At 42.4% G+C, this 11,883-nt stretch overlaps 2 protein-coding genes across 6 annotated transcripts in view; both read left to right on the top strand.

Annotated features, from left to right (window-relative positions):
• The first annotated feature begins 586 nt into the window (after positions 1–586).
• NDUFA5 (NADH:ubiquinone oxidoreductase subunit A5) lies at positions 587–11,784 on the top strand. Of its 4 annotated transcripts, none has more exons than XM_062017964.1 (6): positions 587–666; positions 1,180–1,224; positions 3,137–3,253; positions 3,982–4,047; positions 4,607–4,719; positions 11,699–11,784. In XM_062017964.1, the coding sequence occupies exons 1-5, from the start codon at positions 598–600 to the stop codon at positions 4,706–4,708; spliced, it is 399 nt and encodes a 132-aa protein (XP_061873948.1). In that variant the 5' UTR covers positions 587–597; the 3' UTR covers positions 4,709–4,719; positions 11,699–11,784. The 4 variants fall into 4 exon arrangements, with proteins under 4 accessions (XP_061873948.1, XP_061873940.1, XP_061873933.1 ...); XM_062017956.1 differs by lacking the exon at positions 11,699–11,784 and adding an exon at positions 5,522–5,672; XM_062017949.1 differs by lacking the exon at positions 11,699–11,784 and having other exon boundaries at positions 4,607–4,814.
• The window catches only part of IQUB (IQ motif and ubiquitin domain containing), a 29,721-nt gene continuing 23,521 nt past the window's right edge, over positions 5,684–11,883 (top strand). Inside the window, exons 1-3 of one of the 2 annotated variants that reach the window (XM_062017935.1) lie at positions 5,684–5,806; positions 6,483–6,619; positions 11,699–11,860. In XM_062017935.1, coding sequence (XP_061873919.1) covers positions 6,610–6,619; positions 11,699–11,860 — 172 coding nt within the window. In that variant the 5' untranslated portion in view covers positions 5,684–5,806; positions 6,483–6,609. Of the gene's footprint in view, positions 5,807–6,482; positions 6,620–9,876; positions 10,533–11,698; positions 11,861–11,883 lie in introns of those variants that run through there. The other variant, XM_062017926.1, reaches the window with a different exon arrangement.

The raw sequence follows: 11,883 nt of genomic DNA, 5'->3' as shown, positions 1-11,883 counted from the left end.
TGTGTAGATGACTTCGCCAATAGAAACCATGTTTACAAGGGGATATTCTAATCCATGCATTTTGTCGGTGGAGCCATTATGAACTGTATCGTAACATCCTATCACACCCAGCCTATCTACTATCACTGCGCTCCAAAGCTCGGTCTGCCTTCAGGCCGGACACCGCTCCAGCATCAACACTACGCATGGCCCAGCGCGGTGGTTTCAGGGGCCAGGCTCTCACAGAACAGGGTAACAGCTTATGCCCTGGACGAGCCGCGCGGGAGAAACCAGGCCAGGCCGCCCCCCGCCACTGGAGCACCGGCCCCGCCGCTCCCTGCGCGGCTCCACGATAAGGGGCTAGTCGCCCGCTGACCACAACAGCCGCCACACTACGGACAGGCTTTCCTCAGAGAGGCAGACGAGACCGAGTCAAGCCGAGCCACAGCTTCTTGCCTCAATACGAAGCCACCACCGCCCAGCGCATGCGCACTCCGTACGCCTCGCGCCGCTTCCGCCCCTAGCCGGGATGGGGAGCCGCTGCGACGGCGGCGCATGCGCAACTCAGCGTCCTCGGCCCTGTCCTCGAACCAGCGGCCGTAGGCGCCGCGTCCGCGCATGCGCGTGGCTGCCCGGCGGGCGGCGCAGCGCGGTACTGCGCTCGGCATGGCGGGGGTGCTGAGGAAGGTGAGGCGCTGTGGGGGCCCTTGGGCCGGGTAGGCAGCCGTGTCCGCGTTTTGCGCGCCTTCTCTCCCTCGCCTACCCGGCCCTTGCGCTGCCCTGGCCGGCCTCCGAGGAGAGCGTCGGGGGTGCCCGAGCGGCGGGGTGAGAGCGAGCGGGTGCCCCGTGCGGGAAGGGCGCGGGGAGCGCAAGGTCACGCTTCCCCTCGCGGGGCTGCAGCTGCTGTTAGCGGAGGAGGCGGGCCCGTCGTGTGGGGAGGAAGGAGGCGGGTAAGCTCACCCCTGCAGGAAGGATTTCCAGCAGCCACTGCGTAGCGTAAGGTGCACCCTCTCTTTGCCCTTGGTTCGCATCCTGTGCGCTGGGCAAGAGACGGGAGGTTTATGGGATCAGGTGTGTGTGGTGGGAGGCAGAGGCTTATGTCACAGAATAGGCCCCGTCAGGTTTATGTTGAGCCAAAACAAAATAATGTCATAGCACGGAAGTGTATGCTTAAGTACCTCATGTTCATGCTCTCTGCAGACCACTGGACTCGTAGGACTGGCTGTAACTGAAAACCCTCATGAGGTAATGCTACGTCTCTTGCTCTGTGTTTAATGAACATTGCCAGTGATATCAAAGGTTATTGCTGTGTATTTGCATATATAGGTACACTATGTACCTTAAAGTGATGCCAGGTTAATGAAAGTATAAAAATGTTTCTTAGTGATATAGGAAAAAATTGAATTCTTAAAGGTTTAATTCATATCATTAGGAGTTATTTTGCACATGTACTTCATGTTGCACAGACTGATTTCAAAAAACACCCTTTTATTAACCAGTTGTTGATTTCTCTCATCTCCAGTGCAAAAGCAAAGAACTCTTTAAATTCAGTTCTTCACAAATGTAATTTCTGTTTCACAAGCATGCGGGTTTTTGCTGCCTTGTTGTGTTACCAGTAAGTACTGAAATAAGTTACACTCATGCTAAGGGGATAGGTTAGTCTGACATGATAGAGGCTGTGTAGTGCAGAGCCACATCAAGGCGCTGTGATGGAAGGCACCGTTGAGGTTGGAGTACTCCACTGGTTCTCCAGGCAATTTCATAGAATCATAGAATGGTAGGGTTGGAAGGGACCAACCCCACTGCAGAAGCAGGTTCACCTAGATCAGGTCACACAGGAACGTGACAAGAAGACCTCCAAGTAAGGAGACTCCACACCCTCCCTGAGCAGCCTGTGCCAGGGCCCCGTCACCCTCACAGAAAAATAGGGTTTTTTATGTTTAACTGGAACTTTTTGTGTTCCAACTTCATCCTATTACCCCTTGTCCTGTTGGTAGCTACTGTAGAAAAAAGGAATGTCCCAACCTCCTGACACCCACCATTTATATACTTGTAAATATTTAATGAGTTCCCCCTGCAGTCTCCTTTTGTTTTTCACCTTCTCAGGTTAAAGTCTTGTGCTTGCTTTTTACCTCCTCTAGCTCAGTGATGAAAATGTTTGAAACGTCTTACTTGCTGATTCAGGAGGCATAAACTTTGAAAGGATTTCAGTAATTCTTTAGTTTCTTCATGCTTCAAAATGTCACACTATGCAGTGATTTATATTTTAAAAAATGCTTTTGTCTTCTAAAGTTAGGAATAGTGTCAAAAAGAACCATTGAACGTGTCATAATTGTGCTGAACAAATGATTCTGGCTCAGTCTACAGCCTTGTCATACAGCTTCTGAGTGAACTTCATAAATTTGGTTTTTTTCAGTGACTTAAAGCCAAGAGTAAAGAAATCAATGGTACTGTATAGATCCTGCGCCAGTCCCCGTTACTTTTCCCTTTTTTTTCTGTTCTTTGTATTTTTGACATCTGTATTCTGCTTCAATTTCTTATTATTCCTGTAGGACATACATTGCTCTTCAACTAGATACAGTTACCCAGGCAATATGTGGTCCAAAAGCTGTGATTTTTTTTTCCCCTCAGTTATCATTCCCTTTAAATGCACCAATAAAAGTTTCACGTTTTACCTAAATCTGTCTGTCACTCAGAACTTTGCACCAGCATGAGGAGAAGTGCTCAAAAAATTGAATCAGGTTACACTTTGGTAGTTTACCTGCTTCTTTCTGTTTTTCCCAGGCAATTTTTCAGAAGCTGGTGGTTTAGACATAAATTTTTATCATTTTTAAAAGCTTGGTTAGGGTTAGAAACACAGCTTTTACGGTTTCCATTTTGCATCAAATATACTTCAGATTGCAGCCTTCTTTTTTTCCCCTTCTTTTTCCTTTGAGGAACCCAACAGTGGTAACTTCCCAGTCCTGATAAATCCAAGTCATACGTACCCAAGACAGTTACGTGGTTCAGATTTAGTTATTTTGTTAATCCCACCTTTCTGGCTTGAGTACCACAACCCTCCATATTTTGTATATAGACAGTTAGCCTAGTAGTTTAAGCAGGACAAGAAGTTAAAGAATTCAAATAATTGTGTATTTGTGTCTTGTGATCACTTCAGCGCCTGCGAATACTGTACACGAAAATCCTTGGTGTCCTGCAAAACATTCCCAAAGATGCAGCATACAGGAAATATACTGAGCAGATTGTAAATCAGCGCTTTAATCTGGTGCAGACGGTAAGTGCAGCGCAGCTGCAGAAGAGTTGCACATCAAAATATTTCTAGGATGAGAATGACTGTCCAAAGGAATAGCTCCTTTTAAGGAGTGCCTGTCACTTTCAGGTATCAGTTCAGAAGGAACTGAAGCCTTGAGGTTTTTGGTATTTGTTATTGACTGGAATATTTTGATGGCATATTAAAAATAATTGTTAATTTCTTATTTGTGTTTTCTGTGAAAAACTGTAGTTTCTTTGAAGATTGATGGAACAGTGGTAATTTCCATACACTTGCACAAAAATTGCATGTTTTCATACCCATGTAGTTTCTTAGCACAGTCCTTGTCTTCTACATTTTAAGACCCTTTGGCGTATTTAAACTATACAATACTGGTGTTGTGTAATTACAGTGATAATTAGAAGGTTGCATAATATTTTATAAATAGCTAAGGTCAAAATTTTCTTTCAAGATACCTACTCAAGTCCTTAGCAGCTGATGCTTCTTTGGATGTCATTAAGTAATACTGAGGTTTTTTTGTATTTGTCATTGAGAGTTTGATGTTTGTTTCCCAATAACAGAAATGTGTGAGATTTCTTTGATAATGTAAAATGACAAAAGCCAGATAATTTGATGGCAGTTTTGAGGAGGACTGGAGTGTGATCTGGTTAAATTATTGTTTTCATGCTTTATTTGGGCTTTATAGTTCTCAGTAGAATTAAACAGTCATTTATATGTGTTTGATTACACAGGAGACTGATGTGCAAAAACTACAGGACAAACTGAATAGTGGTCACATAGAAGAAGTCATCGTACAGGTAAAGCAGGGAGACTGAAGGTCAGGTGCAAAAGGGACCAGTGGTTGTCAGTGTTTCTTTGGCTGAGCTTCTATTCAGGAAATAAAGACATTTTTCTGTATCTTCCTTCACTGCAAAACAAACAGAAAAAAAAAAATCTGAAAATGAATTGTCATGTAGCAGTTGGGATGATCATGCTAAAACTGACCACAGTTAACAAGTTCACTATATCATGCTTGTATATATATCATGTATACATTGCTTTAAATCAGTGGAGAGGGCAGGAGATGATTGAATAATACTGAAGGATAATCCAAATGGACTGGAAAGTATCATGAAGTTGCTATGGGGAATGACTAGCTGAAGAGACTGTCTCTTTAGGTCTTTGAAAGTGATTCAGTATGCTTTTTAAAAACAAAATCCCCAGACCACTGAGTTCCTTTTGATGACATTTGTAGCGGTTCTTGACTCTGGTAGGTAGCGTCATCTCTGAGACAATGGATTGAAATAGAAGTAATGTAATACTCTGGCAATTGTATAGAATTAAAGAATTTGTATATGTTGTTTATTATATTAACAGGCTGAAAATGAGCTTTCCCTGGCAAGAAAAATGATACAGTGGAAACCATGGGAGCCTCTAGTTGAAGAACCTCCTCCTGACCAGTGGAGATGGCCAATGTAATTTTCCAAATGGTATGACCTATTGAAAGTAAAAAAAAAAGAAAAGTTAATAATTAATCCATGTTACTGACAGTCATCTTTAAATTAAAGATAATAACTTCATAAAACCAGGTTTTGTCCTAATTTCCACTTAAATATATTTAGCAACCTAAAGACTCCTTCCAATTTTTTGCAAGAATGGTTTTAAGAAAATTCTTTTCAGCTGTTGCACAACCTTTGGTTTGTTTCCTTTTGGAAGGGTTTTTGTGCCACATTATTTTTAAAAGTTATTTTTGTAATCTGTATATTTATGTTAACAAATACAGATAGTATAGGCTGCCTGAAATCAAAATCAAAATTGTAGAAAAGTGTGATCCTGTCTTTCTCTCCCACCTTTTGTTTGTCTATTGTTGCTGGCCACTGCCAGTGTCTGTGACGGTGCAGATACTGAGATCAGGCGTCTGATGTAATAAAAATGAGGCCTACAAAAAGTAACAGCTTTTTAGAATCATGGAATCATGTATGTTGGAAAGACCTTTAAAATCATTGACTCCAACCATTAATTGTGTCCCTGGGTGCCACATGAACGTGTCTTTTAAATATTGCCAGGGATGGTGTCTCCCCCACCTCTCTGGGCAGCCTGTGCCAGTGTCTAACAACCCTCTCAGTGAAAAAGTTCTTTCAATGTAAACCAACCTTGGAGCAACTTGAGGCCATTTCCTCTTGTCCTGTCACTCATTACTTGGGAGAGATCAACCCCCACTTTGCTACAGCCTCCTTTCAGGTAGTTGTAGAGAGTGATGAGGTCTCCCCTCTGCCTCCTCTTCATCCCCAGCTCCTTCAGCCGTTCTGCATCAAACTTGTGCTCCAGACCCATCACCAGCTTTGTTGCCTGTCTCTGGAACACTCCAGCACCTCAGTGTTCCTCTTGTAGCGAGTGACACAAAACTGTTAGATTACATCTGAACCACTGTATTGATCTGGCTGACTTTGCAGCCCACACACATGATAATTCTGGCTCAAGGGAAGCACTGGGAAGACCCAAGATTGGGAGGAGTGAGGGAGAGAAGGAAAGACCACCCCTGAAAGTGACATCAGAAACTGATTTCTTGGTTAGCAGGTAGGTTACCATGCTTATAGCATGATACACATGGCCCAGACTTTAGTTTCGGGGCCTTAACAAAGTCTTTACAAGTAAGCACGTATACTTAATAGATACACGTTATTGATTCAGATGTTGACTATTACATAGTAATATGAAAAAAATAGTGGATCTTTCTTGACACATCTGTCTAGTTTCTTTCAGACAATTAAATGGGAATAGTGTCTGTTCTGAGAACTTCAGTTTACAGAGACAAGCTTACGCTTCTCTATTAAAATAGCCACACTGGGTCTAAGGATACTGTCCAAGTGGTCCTTTCTTTTCTACAGGACTACTCTTGGAAGTTTAACAGTATATAATCTGCAGTTTTTTAAGCATTTATGATAGATTATAGATAGATTACATAACATACTTTGTCCTAGCTGTTTCTTCATCGTCACTAGACCTATAAGTTTACCAGTAACATTTGTATTATTAATGATTCATTACATCTTTATGTAATATTTAACATAATCAGGCTATTGGGGAGTAGGATGGTAGAGAACAGTAAGTATATGCAGGGTATGAACTAGTACCTATTTTCACTGCGTTCTTTAGGGTTGTTTTTTTTCAACTGTTATTACTGTTATTACAGATTATGTTAGATTTTGAAAATTGACAAATTGGAGAATATTTTGCTTTGTTGGTTTCAAAGGCTTTTTCGAAGAAGGTAGAAGCTGGTCACTTCTGAGGTAAAGCCACTAGGTGGCATTCCAGAACAGGCCGTTGCTGAATGTAATTTTCACATGAGAAATACTGAAGGATTACAAACTTGAAGGCAAATGATGTCAGGTGAGAAATGAAGATTAATGGCTTAAGGTAATAAGGATTGAGCTTATGTGAGAGGAAGCAAACAAAAAATAAACAAAACCACTTCAAAGTCTGATGTGAATGATACTGGCATGAAATACTTGGGACGGGGAAAGTTGCCAGAATATGGTGACAACTATTGCAGTACTTTCTACTGTCTCATAACTGAGACATGAGCTGAACTCTCTTTTTGCTCAGTTATTTTATCCACTTCTATAGCTGTATTTGTCTTGTGACAATAGCTCTCCTATAAGCTCATCGGTTGTGTTTCTGAGGAAGTTTTTTTCCTTGGCCCATTGCTGCTGAAATTTGATATCTGTTGGTTTAAAACTGAGTTTCACTGATCAAAAGTGTCCTTGCATCTTCTGTCTTTCACAGAGACACAAATACATCCCTGGCACAGACCCCAATACAAGTTGTTTACTACCTTGAGGGGACTTTTTTCTTCTTAGAGCTATCTTTCCTAATTTATGTTCTCCGTCATTTTCCTGGACTATATCAGTATCTTTCTTTTGACTGAGCATCATTTTCTAAATCCTTCTATCCGAAACACGGGATTAACTTTCACAAATGCTTTAATTTAGGAATCAACTTGAATCTTTACTGAAGCCAACTCTAGGAATTATTAATAAGATTTTTACAGCTTTTTGATCTTTTAATCAAATTCTTAGAAGGTGTTATGGCTTATTTTCATTATTCTATCATTGGTTAAATTTGGTTTCATTATCTTAGCATAAATTAATCATCTGTGCTACATAAGATTACAAAATTAATTACTATTAAGTTGTAACATCAACTTTAAATAGCAGTCACTGAGAATAAAGGAAGGAAACAAAATGGATTGCAGTTTTGAGATGTAACAGTGTGTGCCTTTTCTACAGTGTGGTGTAGTTCATATCATCCTTGTTCATGGGTAATTTAAAAATACGTCTTTGCTAAGAAGAGAAATAGTACTTTTTACCTTGCTGTTAACTCTGTAACTATGTATGTGATCTTTAAATTCACACTGCAGCAACAAAAGAGTATGCATACTCTGCAGGCAAGAGAGAATCTGTATTAGGAAGAAATTATTTATTTTAAGATAAATATGCTAGCAAGGTATATTTTGGAGACTGACTATAATGATTTTGCTTGATTTTTCTCCATTAAATGTTGGAAATATATGATGAAGCAAAAGATTATATCTACTGTAATTTGTTAGGTAAATCACTGGAAACCTGCCTTAGAGTTAACAAACTTTAGATTTTTAAAAACACCTTGAGGTCCTCTGATTGAAGTCATTACTGGATGTGAAAAACACTGATCCAGGGGACTTCAAGGAGACAAAGCCTGTTAAACCAGAAAAACAACTTCTGATGGCCAGGCAGCTGCAGTACTGAGCTTTTTGGTTTTCCTAACCTGCTGGCCTGCTGCTTAACCTCTTCTGAGTGGCTGTGATCTGAACACCGTTTTCATCTTTGACATGTGAGTGAAAGCTGCTTTTTTTAGTTAAAGCATATATGCTGTTTCGTAAGGAAAAAAAATCCTGCAAACTGAAAATGAGTTTGAATGTTTAATCAAGTTCACTCCAGAACAGTGTCAAAGTAACACTATTCTGTAATAGTAATAGAGTTACTATTGGTCTTATTCTACCTTGAGTTCAAGTTCATCCAGGTTTTAGCAAAAAAAAGCATAAACATCAGTAATGGGAATTTTCTGTCCTTGGGATTAGAAGCAAGCTTGTGTTCTTCAGATACCTAACCATGCCTGTGAAACTTGGTAACAGTGGTCATGGCATACTGTTAACTGAGTATGAATATTTCAGTGCCTGCTGACATGTAACTTTTCTCAGGATTCAGCCAGAGCTGTGACACAGGACTGTGTATTTCACATCTAAGATAGTTGTGTTGAAGTGAGTGTAGTCTCAGTTTTCCTGTAGCGTGCTGAAACACTCAGAACAGCATCAGGAAATTCAGCTTCACGTGGTTTTAATTCTGGTGTAATTGTGTTCATTTCCACTTAACAGCCTCAGCCTTCACACCAGAACCACACTTTCCCAGGTTAGCAGGATGCTGTTAGGCTGAACCTATTACACAGGGTAGTACTGACATATACCGTGGCTAGGAAGCCACGGTTCTTACAGCAAGGGCTGTCAACATCTTTTCACAGCTTCAACACTCATAGTATCTAGGAAACAGTTCTGGGTATTGGCATCGTTTCTGATGCTATCTACACTGTAAACAGGAAACATGATGTTTTCTTACATGGTGTTTCTGCTAAGAGTTGATCTTCACCCGGCTATGGATAACCGCATAGGATGTGGCAGCTGTCGGGAATATTGGTGTGCCAACACGGCCATGCCAGAGCACAATTACCAACCCAAACACGGCCGGGCAAGGCAGTAGTAGCAGGCAGAAGGCGCTGCAAGTTCTGAGGTGCTTCTGTTAACCGCAGTAGAGTAAACGACACCGGAGGAGGTCTCTCAGCCATTGTCCTTTTACATCGCTTTTCCCCTATTTCTGGCCTTCCTCGTCCCGGGTTCCTGCAGAGCAGCGAGGGTTCGCAGCAGACGGCGGCCCAGCTAGTCCCGGAACAGGCGCTGAGGAGCGCGAGCCCGCCTCCCGGCCGTCCCCTCCCCACAGCAGGCTTGCGCCTGCCCTCTGCCCTCCCCACCACTCCCAGGCCCCGCCCAGGCCCCGTTGCCATAGCGACCCCCAGACGCCGCCGGCGCGGAGCGGCCTGGAGCGGGTGGCTCTACGGGAGGCGTGAGGGACAGTAACGGCCCGGGGCCGGGCGGGGGATGCTGGTGGAGCCGGGAGGTCAGAGCCGTGCACCGGGACGCGCGGCCGCAGCTCTCCCTCCCGTTTTGCGTCCGGTGCCGACGGCCGCTGTTCTGGCACGGCGGGCGGTGCCTGCGCACCGCCACGGGCAGAGCAGCGGCCCAACGGCCCGCGCGGCGCGGCGAGGCCAGGCCAGGCGAGGCGAGGCCGGGCCGTGCCGTGCCCGCTGGGATTTGCGGCCGGTGGGGAACGCGCCATCGGACGGGCTCCTGCCCGCGGCCGCTTCCCGGCTGTGGCTGGGTGTTTTCATGAATAGGGGGTTTGGGTTCTTCCGGCCCGTGTCTTCAGCGGCAGCGCGGGAAACCTTAAGAGAATGCTGTCTCTGAGTAATAGTCCTCAGCAAAGTCATGTTATGTAGATGTGTATAAAGAATTATGCTGATTGCCTGCTGGCAACGCTGTGGAGTGTTATGCTTGTTAAACACCAGTGAGAAAATGTGAGGTATTTTACGTTTGGTGGAAGCAAATATCTCATGTTGTTCTAAATAGGGTGTTTCGGAAGAAGCTTTTCAGTATGTTAAGTCACACGGATGTTTGGTATTAGTAACATGATAGTATGCAATTTTAAATAGATACTGTGATTATTCTTGCAGAAAAGTACAGATGTGCAACTGATACCTTAGGCAGATACATCAGAGAGTTGCTTTGAAGTTGTTAAAATGGAAAGGTCAGGTGCAGAGCAACCATCTGCATCCTCAAGAAGAGTCATTGGACAGGCCATGAACAGAGACCTAGCAGAGGAGACTGTGCTTTCAGAAGCTACAGACACTGTACAGCCAGAGGAGGGCTGCAAGCAGCAGTTTTCTTTGGAGCAGTCAGCTCTGAAGGAACAGGAACAGTCAAGTTTAGCACAGTGTGAGTTACCTGGCGAAGGACCAGGCAATCATGAAGTTGTTGAAAATAACCAGCAAGATGTATTTGATCCAGATCCTCTGTGCAGCACATCATTGGAGAGTGCATCTCCTGTTACCAATGGGACTTACTCTACTTTAGTTGAATTAAGAAATTCAGAAGGAGATGAAGAACCATTTAAAAACTCAATACTATCAGAGAATACAAGAAGTGAGACAGTAACAGGTAAAGAAATTATTAAAGTTTGGGACATTAAGGCTTTAAAGAGATTTTTCTTTCAATTTGATTATGGCTTCTTGCACACAAAACAGCCTTATTCTGTTCAGGTTTTCTGTTTTTTGGTCTTGAAGTGACTTTTTAATTCTCATATAAACATACTTGAAAAGACGAAGACTATTTGCTTTATCTCCAGTTGCACTAGAAATGTGTAGGCTAATATGGCATTTTATAGGGATCTTCATTTTCAGAAACACATGTGAGTATGTAATATGTGTTTTGGACACATGTTTGAAAAACAGCAGAGTGTAATTCACATTAGTACCTGGGCTACTAACAATTTAGACTAGACCACAACTGTCTTCTCTTAAATTCCTTTGTAGCCTACCTGCTACTCTGTTATCTGTGTCTTTCTCTTGTAGTCTCCAAAACACTCCATCATTTCCTGCGTTTGTTCCTCTCCACTCTGAGTGTCCTGTGTAACTTCCTTTTCCCATTTCAGTGCCTCATTTTCTTAGATCTTTGAAGCAGAAGGTAGCACGTCCTGCTCAGCAGGTGAGCACAGTGAATGACCCTTCAGAGTATAGACCTGCTGGCTGCCTTCCTCTTGGCTGAGCTGCATTCAGATACTCTCACTCTGAGTAGGTGGCAGTTGCTTCCTAGGAGGGACACTGCACCAAAGCCAGACAGACACTTACCTCCAAATCAAAAAGAAGTAATTTCTGGAGCTTTGAGTTAAGTAGATCTAGTTCAGAAAGTAGTCTTTGAACAAACAATATGTCAAGTATCGTGTGAGAGACAACAGCAATTCAGCCATCATATGCTTAGATCAGATCTAAATTGGAGCAGGTTTAGGTAAGATTTTTTGGTAACTGTTCCCTGTATAAATGGGTAACTTTGATTTAAAATCATGCATTTGCAAATAAAACACTTTTAAATAATTGTTGTATTAATTATTTTTTTATGTGGTTACGGTGTTACATTGGCTATCTCTTTAAAAAGTATATGATTAAGACCCTTTCAGCTTTTGAGTAGACTATCTTTCCAGCTCAAAACCTGTGATTATTCTGTGTTGCGGTGTTTTGATAAAACCATCTCAAGGTAGACTTGATTTATTTTATTTTTTTGATTATTTTGAGAAGCATATTAGAAATTAATATTAGTTTTATTTTTAGGAAGTGTGATTGAAAACGATGAAGCTCTTTGGAAGACGTTGGCTAACTTTGATGAAACTATCCAGTCTGAGAAGTTATGTCTTGATGAGGAACACTTTCCTGGGAAAGCAGTTCAACAGGTTTACCACATGCCTGACATAATAACCGTCAGAGTACAAACAGGTAAATGCTGGGGTTTTTTTTAG

This window comes from Colius striatus, chromosome 1 (assembly GCF_028858725.1).
Source record: "Colius striatus isolate bColStr4 chromosome 1, bColStr4.1.hap1, whole genome shotgun sequence".
NCBI lineage: Eukaryota > Metazoa > Chordata > Aves > Coliiformes > Coliidae > Colius > Colius striatus.
The sequence above is the reverse complement of the archived record's forward strand: the minus strand, read 5'-3'. Positions and strand labels throughout refer to the sequence as shown.

Excerpts from the sequence above, each read along its gene's own strand:
- NDUFA5 (XM_062017964.1), top strand. The coding sequence starts at position 598 with ATGCGCGTGGCTGCCCGGCGGGCGGCGCAGCGCGGTACTGCGCTCGGC. Across the intron at positions 1,225-3,136 it reads TAACTGAAAACCCTCATGAG|CGCCTGCGAATACTGTACAC; the intron begins GTAATGCTACGT and ends TGATCACTTCAG. Across the intron at positions 3,254-3,981 it reads GCTTTAATCTGGTGCAGACG|GAGACTGATGTGCAAAAACT; the intron begins GTAAGTGCAGCG and ends TTGATTACACAG.